Source organism: Theropithecus gelada, chromosome 8 (assembly GCF_003255815.1).
Source record: "Theropithecus gelada isolate Dixy chromosome 8, Tgel_1.0, whole genome shotgun sequence".
Classification (NCBI taxonomy): Eukaryota; Metazoa; Chordata; class Mammalia; order Primates; family Cercopithecidae; genus Theropithecus; species Theropithecus gelada.
In genome coordinates, this window is record NC_037676.1 from 144,558,630 (window position 1) to 144,569,358 (window position 10,729).

General features: G+C 59.6%; 1 protein-coding gene across 1 annotated transcript in view; it reads right to left on the reverse strand.

Moving 5' to 3' along the window:
* The window catches only part of TSNARE1 (t-SNARE domain containing 1), a 136,465-nt gene that overhangs the window by 110,087 nt on the left and 15,649 nt on the right, over nt 1-10,729 (reverse strand). The window contains exons 3-5 of the mRNA XM_025394345.1: nt 5,056-5,205; nt 3,807-3,852; nt 3,253-3,713 (exon numbers count right to left, since the gene is read on the reverse strand). Of these exons, the coding sequence (XP_025250130.1) occupies nt 3,253-3,713; nt 3,807-3,852; nt 5,056-5,205 (657 nt within the window). The remainder of the gene's footprint in view (nt 1-3,252; nt 3,714-3,806; nt 3,853-5,055; nt 5,206-10,729) is intronic.

Here is a 10,729-nt window from a genome sequence, read left to right on the forward strand (position 1 = left end):
CCCTTTGCCTCAGACCGCAGTGCTGCATGACCCAGCCCACACGCAGGCAGGGCCTGCAGGCTGCCGGACTTCACAACCCACAGACGACGCCACGTGCCTAGACACCTCCCCGGGCCCAGAGGAGAAGCCACAACCCGGCATGGGGCTGGTGTCAGAGAAGGGGCAGTGTGTGCTGGCTTCTGCTGGCTTTTTTTCTTAATACACTTTAGGGACCCTGTTTCAAAGTCAAAGATGAGGTATGCTATTAGAGAAACGCCCCTCAGAGCCACCTGGGTCAGAGAAGAGGTCTCACAAAACACTCTCACACTCCCCTAGACCCCTCCCTCCCCCCTCCAACGCCTCCCATCGTCCACACGCGGCTCCACCCTCTCAGGTGCAGAGCCCGACACGGGGGAGGGAGTTCAAGTGGCACAGTGGGGACTGACCGAGGACAAGAACACTGAGAGTGCCCTCAAGTGCCCCCTCCCCAGCCTCCCTGCACCCACCCCCCGAGGCCGGGCCGCGCAGTCTTCTGCAGGGTAACAATCCAGGCCCACATCTCCTGCCAAGGCAAGGGCAAAGGGACTCCTGTTCACAGGAAATAAAGGCTCGTCCTTGATGAGCGTGGAGAGGAGTAAAGCACAGGCAGTGGTGGAGAGGCCACTTGGGGCTGCAGGCATGTCCCAGGAGGGCCCTGGCAGGCTAGCAGGCATGCCAACATGGGGCCCTGGGGGCCTGACTCACCCTCCATCCCGAAGCAGAGCGTGTGCCTGCGGCACATCCGGGACACACAGCAGGGGCCAGAGGCCTTGGACATAGGCTGGGACAGCAGGAGGTAGAAGAGAATATGAAGCCATCCCACCACCTCCCCCGGGAGCACCTCCTCTTCTCCCACACCAGCGAGGTCACCCCCGTCGCTGTCACTGTCCATCAGCCACTCACTGCCCGGCAGGCTGCAACAAGCCCTCCTGCGGCCCAGGCCTTTTGCAGAGGAGAGGACCACGGGCTGTGCCTCTGACTTCGCCACCTCCTCCATCATCCCGTTCATTACCCAGTGCCCAGCACAGCCACCAGCTCACTCAGCACCCCCAGCCCTGGCAGCACCAGGAAACTCACCCGATCCCTGTGAGGAGGGCAGGAGGCCTTCTTCATGTCAAAGCCAGGGACAAGCAGCCCACAGCCCGTGACAGCAGCACTCTGTGTCACCCCAGTCCCAGGCTCTGCCGGCCGCCCACAATACGGGCTAACCCCACTGCGGGGGCGACTGAGCCACTGCAGCAGCTGCCAGAGAGGGAAGCACCTGTCCTCGGACACAGAGCAAGGGGGAGACCCTGGGGCCAGCTATCCCACTGACGGCCAGAGAGGGGCTCCCCCACGGCCCCCAACTGGGCCAAGAGGAAGGCCTGTCCCGTAAAGACTCTCCTCAAGCTGAAAGTGTCAAGCCCAAGCAAGCTCCTGCAGCAAGGCCGGCTGGCTCGGTGCCAGGACCGCCACTGCCTACTACCTCATCCCGGGGCTGGGCAGGAGGCTGCAGCACCCGTGACCAGAGATGCCTGCTGAGGTCTGCCTGTCCAGGTGGGGCTGGGAGCACTTGCTCAGATCTCTTCCAGACACTGTCAGCTCCACCACAGCCAGCACTGCTGTCCTCGCCACACACTCGCTCGGGTATGGGGGCGGATCCCAGCCAGTGTCTTGAGGGGAACCTTGGCCCGCTGCAGCCCCGTGCTCTCGGGACCCATCTGGTCTCAGGCAGGGCCTATCCATAACCAGGCAGCTTCCACAGCAGGATGGAGGCCTCGTCACCCACAGCTGGAATCCAGCGTGGGAACCAGGCCGCCGCCCTCCTCTTCCAGCTCTCCTGCAGCACGGCCTCATGCAGCAGTCAAGAGGCCTCAGCGCACGCCGTGCCTACGCCCAGCACCTGTCCCAGCACCTGTCTGGGCCCACCACAGGAACTCAGCACACCGTGCCTACACCCAGCACCTGTCCCAGTACCTGTCTGGGCAACTGTCCGGGCATCTGTCCCAGCACCTGTCCAGGCCCACCACAGGAGCTCAGCACGCCGTGCCTACGCCCAGCACCTGTCCCAGTACCTGTCTGGGCCCACCACAGGAGCTCAGCACACCGTGCCTACGCCCAGCATCTGTCCCAGCACCTGTCTGGGCAACCGTCCGAGCATCTGTCCCAGCACCTGTCCAGGCCCACCATAGGAGCTCAGCACACCATGCCTACGTCCAGCACCTGTCCCAGTACCTGTCCGGGCCCACCACAGGAGTTCAGCACACCGTGCCTACACTCAGCACCTGTCCCAGTACCTGTCTGGGCCCACCACAGCAGGAGCTCAGATGCCCTGCCTATGCCCAGCACCTGTCTGGGCCCACAACAGCAGGAGCTGAGACGCTGGGCCCACGCTGACCTCTGCGGACCTCCCTCACCCATCAGACACCAACAGAGCAATGCTCTCCCTGGGAAAAGGGACTCTGCCAGAGCCTCAGCCTCGGGGTCCACAGAAGGCCCGCCCCAGCTCTGAGCAGACACTGCCTCCCAGGTCTCAACCTGCTCACCCTGACACCACGGGGCGGCACCAGCCTGTAGGAAGGCCTCTTCTGGGTGTTAAAAACAGTAACAGAGCAGCATGTTTCAAACCACGGCGCTGAAACTCAGGTCAGAAAAACAGTTTAGTAAGTTGCAGCTAGCTTTTTCTCTCCTGAGTAGCACAGGGCGCAGCAGGAGGAACACGGGCACGCGTGGCCATGGGGAGCGTCAACACAGCTAGAAACCCCTGATTCTCAGCGTGTGTGTCTACCCCAGGCGGCAACAGCAAATGCCCTTCTCACCACGGCTGTGGTGCCAGCATGTGACTGGGCGACAGTGACAGAAGAACTCTGTCCTGCCCGTCTGCGAGCTCGGCTCCACTCTAGGATGGGATGAGGGAGAGGCCAAGTCAACCACCAAGCAGGGAGACAAAATTTACTAATGCTCCCTTTACATGTAACATATGTTGGCTGAACGCACAGATGGGTGGGTGGATAGACGAGTGAAGAGTGCATGGGGCAAAGGATGAATGAACAAGAACACTCCAGATGAGACAGTGGTGACGGGGAGGGTAGGGGGAAGAGGAGGAGGGGGGGGGGAGGGGGGGGGGGGGGGGGAGGAGGAGGAGGAGAGGAAGGTGCTGTGGAGGAAGATGCAGGGTGACACGGCCAAGATGGGCCCCCCCTTCCTGCTGGACAGAGTGGTGCCCTAGCGAGGTGAGCTGGGCACGGAACTCACCTCTGGGCGGCTCCAGACCGAAGCCCTCAGAGGGCAGGGCCTGGCAAGAGAAGGTCTTGGCCACCACCTGCTCCACAGGCGTGAGGGCCAGGGCCTGGGGCTTGCCAGAACCGGGGCTGGGGCCATGGGCTGCCTTCCGGAGGTCGCCCAGCTTGCGCCGCACGACGGCTCGCAGATCCCGCCACTTGTGCTTCAGGTCCACGACGTCACGGCGGCAGTAGCCCAGCGCGTTCACGGCCTGCAGGATGCGGCTCCACACGCGGTACCTGCGAGTGGGCTCGGCTTTCAGCAGCCCAGTGCCGAACAGCAGCTGGTGGTGCTTGCTCACCTTGGACACCAGCACCTCGGTCTCCTGCGGGCAGAAGTTAGGCTTCCTCTTCTTGGCCCGGGTAGCGCTGGGCCCCACCATGCGGCCATGGGGCCCAGCGGCCAAGTCCTTCCTCGGGCCAGTGGTGGGTGATGTGGTGGGCAATGAGGTGGGCACCGCCATGCGGCCATGGGGCCCAGCGGCCAAGTCCTTCCTCGGGCCAGTGGTGGGTGACGAGGTGGGCGATGAGGTGGGCTCCGGCATCCGGCTGCCTTCAGGGGCAACCCCAGGCCCTGGAAAGGCACCAAAAGGTGGACGTTTAAGGCCCTGGGCCTGTGGAGGCAGCGGCTCCAGCAGCAGCTCCCTAGGGCACCTCCTCTTTGGTTTCTGCTTCGGGACATGGCTGCCTGGTCCTGGCCACCACCCCTCCCTGCTGCGTGTCCAGAGACCTGGGCCCACGATCCCCCAGCCCTGACACTGCCTCACCAGGTGCCGTCAGCAAGCACGTAGCTTCAGGGTCGCAGTGCCCCATCTCCAAGACGGCACACCACTAGCCCTGCCTGCCCCTGCAGCCACCACAGGGGTGCGGGAGTCGGGCAGGCTAGGTTGTAGCCCTGGACCCTCTCCAGGGTCTCCTGCCCTCAGGCCAGGGCTGGGCTGCTCCTGGGGTCAGCCCTCGCTTGGGGACAGCCTTCCAGCTGACATTTTGGAAGGCTCCTGCCAACCTGCCCACAGCACAAGTAAGAGCCCCTGAGCACCGGCCTCAGCTTCCCCTCCTGCACTTGGGCCGAGGCTGGTGGGGACGTGGTGGCCTGGTCGGCAGCCTCACCCCCCTGCCATCCTTTGCCTCCACCCTGCAAGGGAACAGGGCTGCGCTGGCAACAGTGGGAAGTCTCTGTGCCTTTGCTCACACACGAGCCTCTTCACTAACCCGACCAGCTTCCTGAAGGCAGGGACAGGGCCCGACACCGCAGGTTCCCCGATGCGGCACGTCTGAGCCCTCAGGGAGGAGCACTCAAGTGCAGGCCTCTCCCCAGGGTCCTGGCATCCCAGAAGCACCTGGAGGGGCCTCTCCACCAGGCGGGAAGCCCACCAGGATACCCGCAGAGGTCACCGCACCTGTTCTTCCCCAAACCACACCAAGCGCCCTGCCACCCCTCGCCAGCCCACTGCACAAGAACGGTCGGGCTTGGGGGTGAGGAGTCACATGAGCAGGTCCAAAGCCCCGGGCGGGGGCAGCCCTGCTCAGTCCTGACCCTACAGGGCTGGCCAGCTCTGGCCACCATGCAACTTCCACCCTGTGGCCTGTCTGGGCTGGCTGCACCGTTGGCCCTACTCAGGGGAAGGCCTGGTGGGGGGCAGGGCACACAAGCCCCTCACCTCCTGGTCCCAGCCTCCTCCCTGCAGCTCCTGCCTGCTGACCCCGCCCTCCTCCGCACCTGCATCTCCAAGCCGCCTTCCCAGGACCCCCCAGACCCAGCATCTGAGTGAAGTACCTCGCTTCCTGGCCCTTGGGACAATAGGCGTGTCCGCCGGCCCCAGATCACCTTCCCCGTCCTTCCCCACACAGGGGTTCTGCAGCTTGCTCTCTGGCGACGGGCAGGGGAAATGGCGGATTCCATACTCGGTCCAACATCTAGCGCACTCTACGGACAGCAAGGGACAGTCACGATTACCGTCAGCTCAGGGCGCTCCTGGCAGTGCCAGGCGCCCACGCACGGACAGCAGACGCCCAGGACCCGAGATGCTCCACTCAGGGCTCCTCCTCCAGGAAGCCCTCCCTGCCTGCTATATCCTCTGGATCATCTCCCTTCTGCTGAATGCCAGCAAGGAGTTCAGAACTTTAGGTGTTCCGGATTTTTCTCTGAACCAGTTCTGAAATGTGACTGCAGACTAGCATACAACCCCCAGGGCCTGCAGGGGTAGCCACAGATTAAGCCCTGGACAGCTATTACCAGTCAGCAACAAAGTACAAAATGGGAAGTGCGGCTCCAGCATCGCTTAAGGCAATTCGAAACTGCTGCGACCTCTGCACTCACAATCATTCTACTGCATTTTATAAAAGTGTCATTCCGTAGCGTATGGGAGATGAAAAGCAAAGCCACACTGCTGTCCCCACTCGGCTTTGCGGAGGCAGAGACACGTGCTCCACCTCTCCCGGCTCCCAGCCCCCGCACGTGTTTGGGCCCTACACATCATCATTTTCTCTAATTCTTTCCATTGTTCACAAAACATTTCAGGACACATTTCACTGAAATTCATTGATCCTCAGACGCACCTTATAAAAGCATGTTAACATCTCTGGAACCACGATGTGCCTTTCGATCCACAGCACCCCAAAGACACGCGTGTGCGCCAGGCTGAGTGAGGCCTCCGAAGCCGGACCCCGCATGCCTGTCTGCAATCTGTTCTTCCCGGGACGTGTGCCAGTAGGTAACAAGGATGCTGCTGGCTTGGAAGCGCTTTCCAGCCACGTCCGTGGCCTCCAGGGCCAGGTCGGCACAATGGATCCCAGGGCTGCATCCCTGAGCCAAGTGCCTGAAGCAGCAGCTCTTGGAAAAGACCCTTCATGCAACCCTCACAGAAGTGACACTAGGGGCCGCCCTGGTGCACTCCCACTCGGGGTCCCTCTAGGGGGACCCTGTGGCCCAACGTGAGGGCAGGGAAGGACTTCCCCAAAGCCTCTCACCAGACCCGCGGGAGGTAGGAGAGGTCCCAAAGGCCACCTGGTCCATTCTCCTGCCCCCAGACAGCGCTGCCCAAACTACACAGGCAGAGACAGACCTATGGCCACACAGACTCAGGGAACGGCCTCCAGTGCCCAGCTCACTGCTCTGGACTGGGGCTCACTCACCCTCCAGCTCTGGGCCCGGTGGGGGGAAGAGGGAGAAGCCTGCGGAAGGACAGGAGGGCAGCTGCCTGGCTCATTTCAGGGCGGAGGTTTCCACAGGGCAGAGAAGTGCAGCAAAGTGGATCAGAGTCAGAAGCTGACAACCCTCTCGGGGGCCAGGGAGGAGCAGCCAGCCTGGAGACAGACGCTGCCCTAGGAAAACCAGGCACCCACGAGAGGCACTGGCCAAGGTCTGGAAGGGCCCCAAGTCACAGACGCCTCTCAGTGTTTGATGAGGTGAGCCTCCAGCATGCCCACCCCCCCACCGCCAAAGAGAGCAGGGCCGGTCCCTCCAGCTCCCGGCAGGCCCCTCTCCTGGCATCCACACTATCCTCTCTCTGCACAGAGACACACTCTCCAGGCCGGAAACCCCAGACAATGGCCTGTGAGGGGATCCAGGCACTTGGTAATTGAGCTCAGCCTCTGCTCAGAAAGGGGTCCCACAGGCCCCCAGAGAGACCACAGGCCCTGCTGTCACTCAAGAACACGCCATCACCTCACCACACTGAATCCCTTTACCCCAAGTCCAGGTCCTACCCACTGCACCCATGTTACTCCACACTGCTCCCCACGCCCCTCAAGACGCCAGTATGCTCCGCCCACCCGAGCCACATGAATCCAGACATGGCAGGGACAGGCCTGGGATTTTACTGTATGCTTTTGAATAGAATAATACCCACAAATTACAGAAAAAATGTAAATGCAGACAGTTATAAATAAAAAAATAAAGATCACAGCATCCAGAGATAAACACAATGAACCCTGGAGGTGGGCGGCTGTCTTCCACAAGCAAACACTGCGTGTGTGGCTTTGCTTCTTCCACGCACCACATTCTCCACAAATCACAGCACACGCACAGGTCACTCGAGGGCCTTCGCCAGTGTGATGTTAATGCCCACATCGAATTCTACCCCAGCTGTAACACAATCGTTTTCCTAAAGCCAGGTACTTACAGCATTTCTGAGTCAGCACTCAGACAAATCACACGTGCTGAACACCTCTGCCTGTGTATCTATCTCCTGAGACAGAGTCCAGGAGGACGTGTGGCTGGGCTAAGAGAAGGAACACTCCTGGGTGTCCCGAAGCTGGCTGTTCCTGGCACCGCACACCCACCCTCCCCCACAACCCTGTGGCCCCTGCTTCCGCCCCAGGCTGCCCCAAAGCTGGCTGCTCCCGGCACCCCACGCCCACCCTCCCCTGCTCCCGCTCCAGGCTGCCCCAAGGGGGCTGCTCCCAGCACCCCACGCCCACCCTCCCAGCAGCCTCTGCTCCCGCCCCACGTTGCCACAAGCTGGCTGCTCCCAGCACCCCACACCCACCCTCCCCGTGGCCCATGCTCCCACCCCAGGCTGCCAAGGGCGTGTTGACATTCTCTTTTCCTGCCAGGTTACTGTGAGGCTGACCACTGCGAGTGCGCTGAGGAGACAGCTACACTTCCCAGCTGCCCACAGACCTGGCCAGTTCGCATGGCGCTCTGGGGCGCTTTCTTCTGTGTATCTGAGTTATTTATGGGTTGACAACTCACTAGCTGGCTTTTCGCTGCCTCTGTCCAGATGACGTGACGATGACGCGAGGGCCCTAAGGTGCTGCCCAGTTAGGGTGGCAGGACTGCGGCACACAGCAGGGACTGGGCACATGCAGCTGACCCTAAACCCATGGGGACTTCGTCCAGGCCCCACCGGCCTGCCTGGAAGGCCTTGCCCAGCTCTGAGGGTCCTCGAAGGCCCCACCCACACAGAAAGCCAAGAGCTGAGGGGAGCAAAGGAGGCACTGAGCCAGGCTTGCCCCCGCACCCCAGAAGCAGCCCCGGCCACGACAATTTTCAACAAACCCGGACGACACTAGTGCTTTTCTTTCAGATGTGTAAGCGGGTTTGAAATCACTTTAAAAAGACAACTGGAAAAAAGCACATTTGAAAATGATGAAGTAAACTTCTAAGCAATTCCAAAACAAAGAAATCATAATGGAAAGTTATTTAGAACTGAACAAAAATTTAAAATACTATACATTTCAAAATGTGTGACATTCAACTGAAGTAGTTTCTTGGGAAATTTCTAATTTCAAATGCTTTTGTTAGAAACGAATAGTTACCATATTCATGATGAATGTGGTAAATATTCAATCTGGGAGTCAGAAAAATAAAACAGCATCAACTTAAAGACAGGAGGGAAACGATGAAAGTACGAGCAGAAATCAATCACGATTTAAACTCGCACGCACAGAAGGCGGAAGCCAGGAGCCACGTCTCTGCAGAGACCTGCACAAACTGCCGGGTCTCTGTTGATACTGACTGTAAGAGAAAACAGAGAAAGTACAAATACAGAATATCAGGAATGAGAAAGGGGATGTGGTTGAGGCTCTGAGGCTGTGAAAGAAGCAGCAGCCACCACCAGCCCTCAGCAGCGCTGCCCGAGCTTCACGGGTGTCACATGACCACCGGGCCGGAGGCCTCTTCTCGCCTCCCCTTCCCCACCCTGAGCTCACAAAGCTCATGAGCAGCAGGGTGGGCAGGGCTGAGACCAAGGCAGGCAGGGTAGGTAGACAGGGCAGGGCAGACAGGGCGTGGACCAAGCAGGCAGGGCTGGCACGCTGTGACTGGCAGAGCTGGGACCAGGGCAGGCAGGGCTGGGACCAGGGCAGGCAGGGCAGGCAGGGCTGGGACCAGGGCAGGCAGGGGGGGCAGGGCTGGGATCAGGGCAGGCAGGGTGGGCAGGGCTGGGACCAGGGCAGGCAGGGCGGGCAGGGCTGGGACCAGGGCAGGCGGGCGGGCAGGGCTGGGACCAGGGCAGGCAGGGGGGGCAGGGCTGGGACCAGGGCAGGCAGGGCGGGCAGGGCTGGGACCAGGGCAGGCGGGCGGGCAGGGCTGGGACGAGGGCAGGCAGGGGGGGCAGGGCTGGGACCAGGGCAGGCAGGGCGGGCAGGGCTGGGACCAGGGCAGGCAGGGCGGGCAGGGCTGGGACCAGGGCAGGCCAGCTTCTGCATCTGCATCTTAACCATTACATGAGGGTGCCCCAGTGTCACAACTGACAGCAAAAGGCTATTGTGTACAATTTAATTTCAGTAAGTTGAACATTTAGATAAAACAGTAGAATTTCCAGAAAAATGCAACTTAGCAAAACTGACCCAAGAAGAAATAGAGAGCTTGAATAACGTTTTACAACTAGAGGAATTAACTGGCAGTCAGAAAATCTTTCCACAAAGGAAAACACTAGATCCGCATAGTTTAACAGCAAAATCCCAGAAACGTTCAAGGAATACATAATCCTGTTCTTCCACAAACTCACCAAGAATAGAACCACCGTCTCCATTCAACACTGCAGTAGAGGTTCCAGCCAGGAAAAGAAACACATAATAGGTGAAAGCACTGGAAAAGGAGTGAAAACGCTGTCATTATGCACAAACACCACCATCTACAGGGAAGGCTCAAAAGATTCCACAGACAAATCATTACAATAAAAAGGGTTTAGCAACATGGCTGGACACAAACCATACACAAAAGTCAATTACACCACACAGGAAAAGTCTGGTTTCTTCCACAAATAAACCTGGAGGGAAATAAAGAGACAGAGGGAAGCCAGAGACAAAGACACACTCGAAGGAGGAGCACGGGTCAGCCGTAGCACGGGATCTCGGGAGGCTCCAGGTTAAACAGCATCTCTGAAACAGACACTCCCAGAGGCCGTCGGCACTTCAACTGCAGGTTGGGTACGGCGGCCACACGAGCTGTCACAGTGGAAATCTGGTCACACATAAAAGGAGTCCCTCTCTTTGGGGACACACTGAAATATTACCAGATGAGATGATCTGCTATCTGGGATTTACTCCAGAATGACACGGCAGGGGAGCAGCTTGGGGGCACATGTACAGCCACACTGGCCACGAGCACCGAGGGGAAGCTGAGGTACACCAGGGGCTGCGACATGTCTGTGCCTACTTTGATGTGTTTGAAAATTTCCACATTTAGAAAATTAAAACATAGCCGGGCGCGGTGGCTCAAGCCTGTAATCCCAGCACTTTGGGAGGCCGAGACGGGCGGATCACGAGGTCAGGAGATCGAGACCATCCTGGCTAACACAGTGAAACCCCGTCTCTACTAAAAAATACAAAAAAAGAGCCGGGCGAGGTGGCGGGCGCCTGTAGTCCCAGCTACTCAGGAGGCTGAGGCAGGAGAATGGCGTAAATCCGGGAGGCGGAGCTTGCAGTGAGCCGAGATCCGGCCACTGCACTCCAGCCTGGGCAACAGAGCGAGACTCCGCCTCAAAAAAAAAAAAAAAAAAAAA